Here is a 13,496-nt window from a genome sequence, read left to right on the forward strand (position 1 = left end):
GTTGAGAATTGCATCACATAGGTGTGAAATTGGGGAAATTGTCCAATTTGGTCTTAAACCTATTGTACGTATGTCAATTTAGTTCTAAACTTTTTAATTCTACCAATTTAGTCCAAAAATGTTGCGCGAAATTTCAATGTAGTCATTTAGGTCAATTTTCGCCACATGGGATGACCGAATATCTAGAATGTTCGTTAGCTATTTTTCGCGAAAATTGATTGGAATGATTGTATTGGAATTTCGCGTAAAGGTTTAGGATTAAATTGACAAAATTGAAAAAGATCATGACTAAATTGGCATACGTTCAATAGATTTAGGACTGATTGGGTAATTTTTCTGCTGAAATTGAGTTCACTGAGCATATATGTAAGAGTAAGGTAACATGATGGAGGGTAAATTACATAAACCTAAAAATAATCTAATTGAGTATATTGACTCTTAATCTTAAGCGTAGGTAGAATTATAAATCAATGAACGAAAAGGAATTCATACGATGATCGATGATGAGACAAAACATCGAATTCAACCGCAATAAAGAGGTTGCACGCAGCACTCGGAAGAACATAGATCGACTGAGTGTCAATGATCACAAATCACACAAGAAAACAACCTCTGAAAAAAACTCCTGGGTGCCGTCCGAGCCGATTCATCGGCTTGATTGACACCGTCGGCATCGTTCAAGCCATTTTCGGGGGTTCCCTCGCGCTCGCTGCAGAATACTTTGAACGCGGCCTCGACATACTTCACGGCCTCGAGCACCGTCATGTTCTCCACCAGCTTGTGTGGATAGATGTCCTTCTTATGGTCCCCATTCATGGTCGCTGCCAATTGAACCAGCTGTTCTTGGAAGTCATTGAGCTGTGCTGCCTCCTTTGTCCCTGATTCCCTCAGCTTCACCGGATCAGCTAAAGTCACTGCAGTTTTCACCAAAGACGGTATAAGTCTAGTCGGAGTTCTATGAGCTCGGCCATCGCCTTTTGCTCGAATGAATGAAACAAATTACCATCTAAAAAAGAGTAACAACGAAAATGAACGTAAGGAACCGATGTTAACCATGTTGATTCTAGTTAACTGGAGAGCCGTCGCTCGAAACACGTTAGAGATCACCAAGAGCCTTCGACGTGCTTTTTTGAGTTAAGATTGATGTTATTCCTCATGTTACGCAAGAAATTAGTATAGCTAACAGCTTTGCTAGTGATTATAAACTTGATGTTTGAGCAGTGCATGTTCACCTGGGCAATCTGTTCTCGGACCGCTTCTGTTCAGGTTCAGGACAGCATCAAAGGTGCCCGCCCACTCATCGCGCTTTGTTAGGAAATTCGGTAGATTGAAAATCTTTTTAACTGTTGCTGGGATTGAGGAATGCTCGAACTGGGATGTGGGATATGGCCCTGAAGGCTCGTGCAACACTGCAAGAGAGAATGCAACATTGTCAAGGAATGTAACCAAGTAAATGACTAAGCCCTAGCGTTACAAGCCTTAGCATATGAAGTTTATGTACAAACCTGTTCCAGGCTCAATCCAAGGAGAAACCAATATCGCCGGCACTCGGACACCGAGACGATGGAAATTGAAGTTGTAAGGCGCAGGCCCAATGATGCCATCTGGGCTCGGGACGCCCTCCACTGGTGTTGGGACATGATCGTAGAAGCCGCCGTGCTCGTCGTAAACAATCACGAACAGGATTTCGTCCCACTGTGGGCTCGATCTCAGCGCTTCATACACCTCTTTCACGAACTTCTGCCCCTCGGCAATGTCATGGGACGGGTGATCGTCGTTGCCGGGCAGATGCGACAGCTCGAAGTACCTTTGCTCAATCACCGTGTAGTTCGGCAACTTCCCCTCCTTCGCATGTCTCTTGAAATGCAGGTCGAACTGATGGAAATGTTTCAAGTACTTCGGTTTTCTGAGGTTCCTGGAGAAGGAGAAACACAGTTTGAATTAGCCTTAGAGCTCCAAATATAAGTTACTAATCATTCTAATCAAAGAGAAAATTAGCAATATTGGCTCCACATAGAGCCGTCAAATCGGATCGGGTTTGGGTCAAGTCGGAAATGACCCGACCCATGAGTTAAAATACGGGCTTGTGACCCATTTTGACAACTCTATCTCCACGTAACTTTTAAAAGTATATATCATTACATATTTTTTTGCAACTTAGGAACTTGGTATTAAGTATTCTAGTATAAATATTTATAAGGGAAATGTAATTTATGCATGAATGCATAGTGGGTCCACCATAATGACAGTTTAGAATAAGTTGATCATATGAATTTCAATTAAGATAATCAAACTCCACAAATTCTTATGTTTGAACAAAGAAAAAACCCTTTTTTTTTATTTTATCATTTCATGCCCATTTATATTCTTGAATGTCTAGATAGATTCAACTCTATCGGCTTGCATATAAAATGACTCGAAAAGTGTCATTAAGCCAAGGTTTGAACCTTAATTAATCAGAATTAATGTCAAAAGGGCTCTATTATATGTCAAGGGAAAAGGAGAGACTGAGGACAACCAAACCAAATCCACTCAAATCAAAGACATAAAAACAATGATGAAGAGGGAAAACGCCAAAGGACGGTCGGTATGATTTAGTGGCTAATTATGCCATGTCAAAGCATGATTAGATCTGCACCTAATCCTCGTTTACTAAATTGAAAAAAATGCACGTCACGAGCTACTTTTGTCAGAAGGAACATGGCCCTTGAATTGGATCTAAGCTGTGAAGGCAATGTCTGGGTATGGCCAAAGAAAAAAGGTGATATCTAATGGCGACAAAACGAGATATCTAATTAAAGAAATGAGGAAGTTGAGATGAACTTAATTGATTAATCACAAGATTATGAAAATAGTTGTAAATACCATTTTCAACTTCGCGGCTCGAATTGAATACCTTCTTTGCATTTCAAAACCCATGTTTTGCATCTAGCCCTACCTAAAAAAACCTATTTGATCTCGAGTAGATCTAAATTCAAACCCCTCTTTCTCTCTCTCTCATATCGCACGTGTTGACTGAACCACATCCGTGCGATAACTCGCCGCTGTCGCCCAACAGTCACCATGCGGCCCGAACTCTCTTGCCGCCTACCCGCCGGCCTTCTCCCCGCACCTCCATCTCCGTCTATGGCAAGCGAGCTTGCCCCTCATGAACGTCCGAGCTTGATCGGGGCCCGCGACCACGGGAGCGCCTCTACAACATAGCATGCCTGCGAGTTCCGGGGCTCGGCTAGGCCACCACAACCACAACATATTGTGGCAACGCCATGCGAGATCTTATCCTCCCCGAGCCCCCACGCAGCATGGCGATCACCCCCAATCTCAGCCCCCACCGCCCCGCCGAGCGAGGTGGCGGTAGGGCCACCCCGACCGAGACGGGTTCGAGCGGGCCCTATAGGGGTAATGCCTCTCTCTTTCGGTCATCCCTACACACGGGGCAATCAACTATGCACTTCCATTTTTGCCCCTTTGATGGACCCTCCAATTAGTACAAAAAAGAACTTTGGATCCGACATTAACAATACTCCAAAGCAACAACGTAGCAAAATCTAAATTGTCATGCTCAATCCCGCCAAAATGCGTTATTTATATTATACCTACAATGTGACAACACGTTCTAGAAGTTACAAACACAAACAATAGGTCAAACCAAGAAAAGTCGGTCAACGAACTCGCGTCCTCTCGAATGGAGTTTGATCGAGATATTAGGTGCAAATCTAAGCAAACAACAACCCCAACGAGTCAATATAGTATATAATAACATTTGTTGGCGAAACATCTGGTGTAGGGCACTTAAAATTAGGTCAAGATCCGATTCTATAATTTTTAAACCAAGCCCAGATGAAAGCATGTTCTTCTTGGTCCGGAGATTGCGCTCATGAACACGAATCGAATACTTAGTAAAGTTTCCAAACCAAAACCAACAAAAGCAACAGTGCAATTTGTCTACTTTTTAGAGGGATTCAAGGGAAATGCACTTTGATTTACGTAGGACCGACACGCTTTGAAAAATGCCAAGCTTTATAACTTTTTTTTTTGAATTTTATTGCACCTTATTCTTATCGAAATGCTTTTGTGTTCTTTCATTTTTGGTTACCTGTAGAAGAGGGTTGATGGAGGGTACGCGTAGTAGATCCCGAAGCTGTGGCCCGCCTCGTGCATGGACTCGAAGATGGTCCTCTGCGGGTACCCTTCGACCAGCTTCTGCGTGTCGTTCCCGATCGCGCCGCACGACGTCGCCGAGTGCACGTATAGCCGGTTGGGCTGCGTCGACGTCGGGATCGACGCGAACCACCGGTCGCACACCGCGAACTCCGAGACCAGCTCCTTGTAGACCGGCACGGCCTCGGGCTTGAACCCGTTCATGACGAACTCGGACAGTCCCTCCTGCTTCCGCTCCGCGTTCTGCACGAAGCCCTCCATGGTCGGGAGCAGGTTCTTGGACGGCGAGGCGTCGTCGTCCCACGGCTCGCCGAAGACCTGCTCGTAGATGGCCTGGAAGGAGTGGTCCGGGTCGGGGTCGACGTAGACAGCCGAGTCGCCGTAGCCGACGCGGAGCGAGTTGGAGTCGGCGACGGACAAAGGGTTGGACTGCGTGCCGTCGACGCCGTCGATGTCGGGGTTGACGGACTTCATCCAGCCGAGCATGTGGTCGAAGGAGCGGTTCTCCTGGACCAGAACGACCACCGTCTTGATGGGGCATGCCTGAGCAGCGGCGGCGGCGGCGGGGCTGCTCTCGGAGACCATGTTTCGGTCTGTGTTTGATCGGCGAGGACGGTGAGATGGAGAAGAAAGAGGAGGGAGAAGGAGAGGGCGCTTTATGCCAGATGGTCTGGGTTGTCCTTCTTGGGGTTGAGGAAGGATGTACGAAAGTTAGGTCCATATGGAAATAAATTACACGTTAAATAATTGTAAAATGCTAGATTGACCTTATGGATAGATGGGACCCCAAATTCAAAATTCAAATAATTGAGTAAAATTTATATTATCAAGATGAATTGTAGATTACATGATCTGATTAGAAGAAATACGACGCCGACCTGACGATTTTCCACACTGAAAGAGGGAGTTCTTCCCACTCGCAAGAGTACACGTTGAAAGCTACTTGGCCTATTTGGAGGTAAAGATTGGCAAATCTACCGGCTCTCGTGTTTCGAGGTAAACTATCATCATCAATTATTAAGGAGAGAATACCATTTGGTTCCCGTAGGTATTTGGTTCTTCGCGCCAAATGCAATTACGTGATATCGACACGTGAAGAACTAAGTCAATTATAGATAAGATGATATTTCAAAAGGGATATGATTTCTCCAAATCGGGATTTCAATTGAACAGTTCTTTGAAAATAATTCAAGATGTTATTCTCACGAACATCCAACACCCGAATAAAAATCTCTCTCTCTCTACTCTCTCTCATTTGTCTATGTTGTTGGCCATTAACTTTCATTGTTTCATGCCGTTGAACACTCATTTCTCAGCCTGCGCGATTAAGTAGTTACATATTCAGAAATCAATATCACATAGACACTTTATAAGTATACTTACTTTGGGATTTAATTCAATTCTCAAAACACTGATTGTGATGACAATTAATAATCGAGAAACTGCTAAGTTTCCTTAATCGACTACTTAACAAGTGTTCACAGGGCGCTCGTTGACAAAGTCCGCTCGACGAAACTCATTCCAAGGAAGATAAGTAGCTTTTCCTTGTTGGAAAACTCTTGTGGCTCTTTAACCCTTCACCAATTCAGTGAGTCAAAAGCAAGAACTAAAGAGTTAAAGCATTGTCTCAATTGGCCCTACAATTATTTCTTTAGTTGTTAAGTAATTATCTTCATTGACCAAGTACCAAAGACAAATGGGACAACCACTTTCCATCACAGGCCTGGACAATTACCCAAAACCAGCCCCTAACCCAAGAGCCAACAGGCCTTAATTCAATTTCCACAAAGCCCAAGACCCAGCAGGCCCTTAAACCCATACCGAAATACCCGTAAAACCGGGTGACAAACATCCAAAAACAATATTTATTTTTAAAAAACCCAACCCGGTTCAAGAACCGATAGGCCCGGGCGGTTCACCGGCCCGCCAATTCAACCTGTTCAACGGCAGTCGAACAAATTTTTTTTTTGGTCTTAAATTACATTTTCTGCTGGCTTAAATTACCACAAAAACAATCATTCACCGGGTAGCTCTGTTGTTTGAGGCGCTTCTTGCTCGTTTTGGGGTTCCGGACCTTGCATTCGCGCAAGTTATAAGGCCAAAGAATGGTCAAACCATTGTCGGGTTCACGGTCGGGTTGATCGGCTCTCAGACAACTCCGGTTCTTTCGCAAAAAACCGGAGCGGACCCTGCTCTAGTTCCGGGTCAAACCTGCCGATCCGGCCCGGGTTCCAATACTCCATCCCCAAAGTCTCTTAAAAAAACCCAAATAGATATCGGATTACATTGAGGACTCACCCTCGCCTGGACAAACATGGCTGCACTCGCAAGCGAAAATGTATCAGACCCTGCAATTGACCCCTTCCCAAAGTCAGCATTCCAATGCTTCCAAACATCTAACCTTTCCATCTTCTGCATGACCCTCGAACATCACACCTTTTCAATGGTAAATATGAAGTTTCGGACCGGAATTATTGTCCCGTGCACAGAAGACCAAGCCAATCTCGACAAAAGAAAAAAAAAAAGTCAAAGCAACTACATCTCCCGTCAGACCTTGAAGTGAATAAACCGCTTCCGACAATGTCATAACCTTAAACGACGCGAAATTTCCAAAAAAGAGAAGGGACTCGTCTCGAATCACAGAACGATCTCTCCTTTCTTTTTTTAACAGCGCCATCTTTCTTCTCTTATGAAATTTCCAAGTTCGACCAACGGGCGCCTCGGCCCATCCTATCAAGGGTCAGCAGCAGTTGCGTCGCTTCTAGGGGTGAGCAAGATGGGCCGCTCAAACTGAGACCGGACCAGACCAACCAGTTTGATCCGGTTCTCGGGAATATCGATCCGATTCTCAATTCCTAAAAGTGAAACCGGTTTCCCGGCGGTCCAGTTCCCGGCTCTAGGATGGGAACCGGACCGATAAATATATATATTTTTCTAATTTTTTCATATATATATTTATTTACTCTTTAAATATATATTTAAATAACAAAAGAAGCATTTGATAGTTCATTTTTATTCGGTTCTAATGGGACCAACCCAAAAATGCTTTCATATATTGATCTCGAAAATGCTTCCTGGTTCCCTTTTGCCTTTACCAATTGGTCCCAAGATTATCCGGTCCGGTCCCCGGTCCTAGAAACTGGGAACCGATTCTCCGGTCCGGTTCGGTTCTTGGGTTGGGCCAGGAACCGCTCACCCCTAGTCGCCTGGGGCGGCTAGCATCAAACCCGAAAAACACGGCGGCTCAAAAACAAGCTCGACTTTCCTCTGTTTTTCCGGGCACCGATCGCTTTCTTCGCCGCGCGGGGATCGATCTACAGGACCCCTGAGAGCCTAATTGCACCTCTGCGTACATCCTTTTGCATACGCTAATATATAGAAGACCCCCACATCCTCTTAGTTTTCCGCAAAAAACTATGTAAGAAAAATTGGTGGGGCGATGTAACGTTGGTTTTTCTAGTCATCGTTATCCCCATCCCAAACAATACCCACGTGTCGCCCCAACGAAACAAACATAAAAAAAATAAATATTACATGTGATCCTCGGGCCTTTTCCAAGACGATAAATATCAAACTCAATTAGTTTTTTTTCTCATTTCCAATAAATTCCTAGACCTAGAGACCCCCCCGCACCAGCTTCGAGCTTCGACGAAATCCACGTAACCAGAAGAGAGGGAGAGATGGGGGTGGTGATCATCGACGGCACGACGGTGCGCGCCTTCGTCGCGGACGAGGAGCAGTTCAGGAAGAGCGTGGGACGAGCGGTTCGCCGCCCTGGACGTGAACGGCGACGGCGCCCCTCTCCCGGTCGGAGCTCCGGCGTGCCTTCGAGTCGATGCGCCTCATCGAGTCCCACTTCGGGGTGGACGTGGCCACCCCGCCGCAGGAGCTCACCGCCCTCTACGACTCCATCTTCGAGCGGTTCGACGGCGACGGCAGCGGCGCCGTCGACCCGGGGGAGTTCCGGTCGGAGATGCGGAAGATCATGCTCGCCATCGCCGACGGGCTCGGGTCGTGCCCCCATCCGGATGGCGCTCGAGGAGGACGACCCCAGTTTCCTGAAGCGCGCCGCGGACCTCGAGGCCTCGAAGCTCGCCGGCGGCGGCGGCGGCGCCAAATCTTGAGGGCCCCGGTCGGTGATCGGTCAGTACTTGAATAAATCGGTGACCCGTTTCTCACGGGTCGGGTCGGGTCATGTGTCCGGTCCGTGTATGTGCCAATAACCATGAAGCATAAAATCTTTAGAATATCGATTATATATGATACGGGAGAAATTAAAGTTTCCCAATAGAAATTGCTTAAGCTTGGAATATGGAGGCATTGGTGGCTATGGTTTGTCGGTTCGATTAACTAAATTATCTGATTTTTTTTTAGGAACAAAGAAATGGTGCAGGCAGTGACATTTTTCGTGCCATAATTTCTTCCTATCGACCCGACGGCATCCGGATTTACATCCCAAAAGATTTTTCACCCACACCCTCTAGAACCAACTTATATCCGTATGATCAACGTCATTGATCTCTTTGACATTCCGTAAACTTACCGTTAGCGTACACATTGAGGATGCACGTATCGAATTAGCTCTCTCGAGTATCGTAGTTTATGTTTATGATAACGGTCCTGTTCACGAGTGCTCTCGAGACGCTTTTTTCGAGTATACTTAATTTGAAACAATCCATTTTTTTTTCGAAACAGCACACGGTGTTTAACATGCGGACAATAAGTGCTTTGGAAAGTGCAAATTTCTTTGATTGATTACTTAGCAATTACTCTTTGGAATACCCGTTACCAAATTCCACGTTATTTAAAAAAAATTTCGAATATAAATTTGGCAGGGATAAGAAGCTTTTCCCGTTACTACTTAAGTGAGTCAAAAGTAAGAACCAAAGAGTATGCAATGTTTCAAGTGGCCCCCTAACCCAAGAGCCAACAGGTCCTCAATCCAATTTCTACAAAGCCCAAGACCCACCAGGCCCTTAAACCCATACCCGGATAGCGGGAAAAGTACCGAAAAAAGTCCTAAACTTATTGCATTGGTACCAATTCAGTCCTAAACCTTCTAATTTGATTGATTTAGTTCTAAACCTTTTTCGTATCGGTACCAAATAGCTAAACCCGTAAAATCAGATGACAAACATCCAAAAGCAATGTTTTCAAACCTGACCCGGTTCAAGAACCAATAGGCCGGGGGGCCCCGCGGTTCTCGGGACCTGCTAGTTCAGACGGTTCCATCGCCGGTCGAACCGTTTGAATAAATTTTTGTCTTGAATTACGCATTTTATTAATCTAAGTTCCCATTAAAACAGTTATCCACCGTGTAACTCCATTGCTTCTGCAAGATTAGAAAATTGTTTTTTTATAAGGCCAAAATATCCGTCAGACTGTTTGCCAGTTCACTGGGTTTGACTAGTCCTTGATCGCTCCGATTCTTTCACCAAAACCAGATCGGACCACGCTTCAATTCTCGGTTCACCTGGTTGAACCGGCCAATCCGGTCAGAGTTTCATTCCGGGCCTCGTCAGCGTGAGCCGTGCTGCGTAGGACGGCCACGCCGGCAATTGCTATCAAATTGTTTAAAATTTAAAAGATTAATACACCGAAAAAACCTCAAGATATGATAAATTTACCCCGAATTAATTTTTTGAATACAAAAAATCCTCAATTGGTATATTTGTGACAAATTTATTAATACCACGGAAAACTATAAATTGGTACATTTATGACAAATGGACGGTAAAACCTCAAATTGATATACCCGCCGATCGCCACGTGTCATGCAACTCAGTAATTTGACGGTATAATTTAACATAAACTAATAGGGATAATTAAAAGTGTATGGTTTACCGGTTTATGTTTTTTTTTTTGTAATATTAATCCCACCCTTAAATTATGCTCGTTAAAAGTCCTGCAAAGTATACTGTGAACAAAGGTATATATAAAGTTGTGGACCGAAATCGTTGTCCCCGAATGTCCACCACCGAGTGCTGCTTTTTCCCCCCCAAAAAATAATTATTTTATAAAAAAAATATCAGTTGGTGAACAACATAATAGTGCCCACGTGTCCTCCGTGGGAATAATTAGAAAAAAGAAATAGCACTTTGTGTTATTCCCGTCCTTTTCCAAACAAGATATCAAATTCAATTCTTTTTTAATTAATACTACGAAAAACCGTAAATATGTACACCTGTAACAAATTTATCTAAAAAATAATTTTTTGACCATAAAAATTCCCGAACTGGTACATGTGCGATAAATTTACCATCCGTTAATTTCCGTTAATTTGGATCAATACCACAAAAAAAAAAAATCACAAATCGATACACTCGTGACAGACGGAGGGTGAAATCCCGAACCGGTACACCCGTCAGCTGTCACGTGTCATCCAACTCAGAAATTCGACGATAAAATTGATAAATTTGTCACATGCGTATCAATTTACGGTTTTTTCTCGTGGTATTGATCTTTCTTTCTTCTTTTTTTCCTTTTCCGACCAAACAAAATATTATTCTATTTATTGCTTTCCATTTCCACTTTTCAATATATCCTCAGTTTCATACAGCTACCAGCTGGCAGCTTCGAGCATCGACATAACTCACCTAACTCAAAACTAATTTTTTGTGACAAATTTACCTTCTTATAGTTTCCGTAATTTGATCAATACCTCAAAAAATCACAAATCGGAGGAGGCTAAAACGTGCTCAATCATATGGAAATTCGACTAACGGGGTATACCGATTCGAGGTTTTTGATTGTAAAAAAAATTAGCTTCGGGTAAATTTGTAACGGTTATACGATTTTTCGTGATATTAATCGTTCTTTTTTTTCCTTTATATAAAGTTATTTTTTTTTCTATTTATTGCTTTCCATTTCCACTTTTCAATATATCCTCAGTTTCAGACAGCTACCAGCTTCGAGATTCGACAGAACTCACCTAACCAGAAGAGAGAGAGAGAGAGAAAGAGAGAGCGAGAGAGATGGGGGTGGTGATCATCGACGGCACGACGGTGCGCTCCTTCGTCGCCGACGAGCAGCAGTTCAAGAAGAGCGTGGACGAGAAGTTCGCCGCCCTGGACGTCAACGGCGACGGCGTCCTCTCCCGTTCGGAGCTCCGCCGTGCCATCGAGTCGATGCGCCTCATCGAGTCCGACTTCGGCGTGGACGTGGCCACCCCGCCGCAGGAGCTCACCGCCCTCTACGACTCCATCTTCGAGCGCTTCGACGGCGACGGCAGCGGCGCCGTCGACCGGGAGGAGTTCCGGTCGGAGATGCGGGCGATCATGCTCGCCATCGCCGACGGACTCGGGTCGTCCCCCATCCAGATGGCGCTCGAGGACGACGACCCCAGCTTCCTCAAGCGCGCCGCGGACCTCGAGGCCTCGAAGCTCGCCGGCGGCGGCGGCGGCGCCGCCAAGTCGTGAGGGCTCCCGTCTCCGCCGGACGATCGCGGTGAGTGATGAATAAAGCTTCGGTATTTGTAATAGTTGAACCCGAGAATCTGTTTTCTCTGCAGTTTGAACGGACCGGTGACCGCACGGTTCGGTTCGGGTCGGGTCGGGCCTATGTTCGGTCACCTACGTGCCAATATTCATGAAGCATAAGTGTTTAGAATATCGATTTCGTATAACACGAGAAAAATTAAAAATTGGGTAAGCTCGGATTATGGAGGCATTGGTGGCTATGCTTCGTGTGGGTTTCGATTCGCTAAAATATCTAATCAAATCGAGGAGCAAGCGGCCCATTGATTCGCGTTGTTGTGTTGATTTGCGATGTTCGAGGTTCATAGATCGAATCGTGATTCTTCTTTGTTTAACCAGCAACCGGGGGAAGGTCACCAAATATCGCGATGCAAACGAACGTCGTTGCGAGAGCGGAATCGATGCGATTACGAGGAGCAATCCATCGCAGACGGAACCGAAAGGATCGATAGAGAGAAGAATCCCAATCAGCTCGATCTCGTGCGAGAACTATGATCCGAATTCGATCAAAATAAGGGTTACATAAATATCCCAACTTTTTTTTGTCGACCAAACTTATTCTATTTTTGATTCAATTATGTACCTAAGTTCTTTGAAATAGGGCTCAATTCGGTATTTCCGAAAACAATGTCGAACGGCTAAGATGCCTCCACATAACTCTCTATACAACACCACCTAACCCCAAATGTTGCTTTTACTTGTTGGTTTCTCCGCGTTTTTCTATACAACAACCAGCCTCCACCCACCATCACTGACGGCGGACCGCCGCCACGAACCCCAACCGTGGACTGAGCAACGCCACCGCCGCCGCCAGACCCGCACCACAGCAGTCGGCTCACCGCCGCCATCATTGAAAATCGCCACCCCAACTTGTACCGGCACCCCACTCGCGTCTTTATGTATCACTTGATTGATTGGACAGATGAATGACGCGATTTCAATAGCAATGTCGTCTCTTTCGTCTATCGTCTTCGATGTGGTCCCTTTTCCCACTCTAGTGGCTGTATAAGGTAATCGGCGTCCCGTGCCACGTGCACCCTCGCCATTGTGGCGCCAGTAGACGGGGTAGATGGCCCTCTTTCCCAATCTTGATGGAATCGAGCTTTCCGAGAGCAAGCGATCGAGAGAGAAAGAGTGACCGTCGAGGCGGTCTCTCGACCGCGACCGGCAATGGGGCCAGTGGTTGCCACTAGAGCCACCGATAGGGACATCATCAATGGTGTTTGGTGGTTCACATATCTGTTGAGGATACAATATAGATCTGTCTTTTTTTTCTCTTTTTGATATTGGTTTTTTCATCTTAGTTCGGATTTGCATTGTTCGATTACTTTTTGCCATCATTTTTTTTAAGTTGTTAAGTTTCTTCTTTGGGAGAAGAACACTAGAAGTATTAAAAGTTGTATACGACGCTCACTTTAGTACCAAAAGTTTTTTTTGGATCACTCAAGTGCCAAATCGAAAAAAAAAAAAAAAACGATTACTTAAGTGCCAATTTCGGATAAATTGATTACGTGGCATTTAAAATTAAAATTGTTAATATGAATTGGCATATTTTTTTAAAAATCTAATCCACGTGGACATCCAAAACAACGTCGCACAATCCAATTGGCACTGAAGTGATCGTTTTTTAACAACGATTGGCACTGAAGTGATCACTTTAAACAAAATTTGGCACTCAAACAAACACTATTTATAACTTTTAGATGACGTCGTTTAGGGGTTATGTGCTGAATGGGCACGTCGTCTAGCCACGCAGGACTAAGAAATTAATAAAATATGGCAACGTCAAACTTCCGGCGACTTAGATCGGAGTTAGTACTTAAGTGATCGTTTTTTTTTTTTAAAAGTGGCATTTAAGTG

General features: G+C 44.8%; 2 protein-coding genes and 1 pseudogene across 2 annotated transcripts; 2 read left to right on the forward strand and 1 right to left on the reverse strand.

Moving 5' to 3' along the window:
* Positions 1–471: 471 nt before the first annotated feature.
* On the reverse strand, positions 472–4,864 carry LOC115689026 (non-specific phospholipase C3-like). Its single transcript, XM_030614995.2, has 4 exons — positions 4,097–4,864; positions 1,506–1,915; positions 1,233–1,409; positions 472–914 (listed from the first exon to the last, which is right to left on the reverse strand). The coding sequence occupies exons 1-4, from the start codon at positions 4,744–4,746 to the stop codon at positions 580–582; spliced, it is 1,572 nt and encodes a 523-aa protein (XP_030470855.2). The 5' UTR covers positions 4,747–4,864; the 3' UTR covers positions 472–579.
* Positions 4,865–7,826: 2,962 nt separating this feature from the next.
* Positions 7,827–8,291, forward strand: LOC115689027 (uncharacterized; annotated as a pseudogene).
* Positions 8,292–11,041: 2,750 nt separating this feature from the next.
* On the forward strand, positions 11,042–11,907 carry LOC115689010 (uncharacterized). The gene has a single exon (XM_030614980.2). It carries the CDS (start codon positions 11,136–11,138, stop codon positions 11,577–11,579), a length of 444 nt encoding a protein of 147 aa, XP_030470840.1. The 5' UTR covers positions 11,042–11,135; the 3' UTR covers positions 11,580–11,907.
* Positions 11,908–13,496: the final 1,589 nt, after the last annotated feature.

This window comes from Syzygium oleosum, unplaced genomic scaffold (assembly GCF_021117445.2).
Source record: "Syzygium oleosum isolate NSW1041296 unplaced genomic scaffold, Sole_v2.1 Sole_v2.14, whole genome shotgun sequence".
In the NCBI taxonomy this organism is placed as follows: domain Eukaryota; kingdom Viridiplantae; phylum Streptophyta; class Magnoliopsida; order Myrtales; family Myrtaceae; genus Syzygium; species Syzygium oleosum.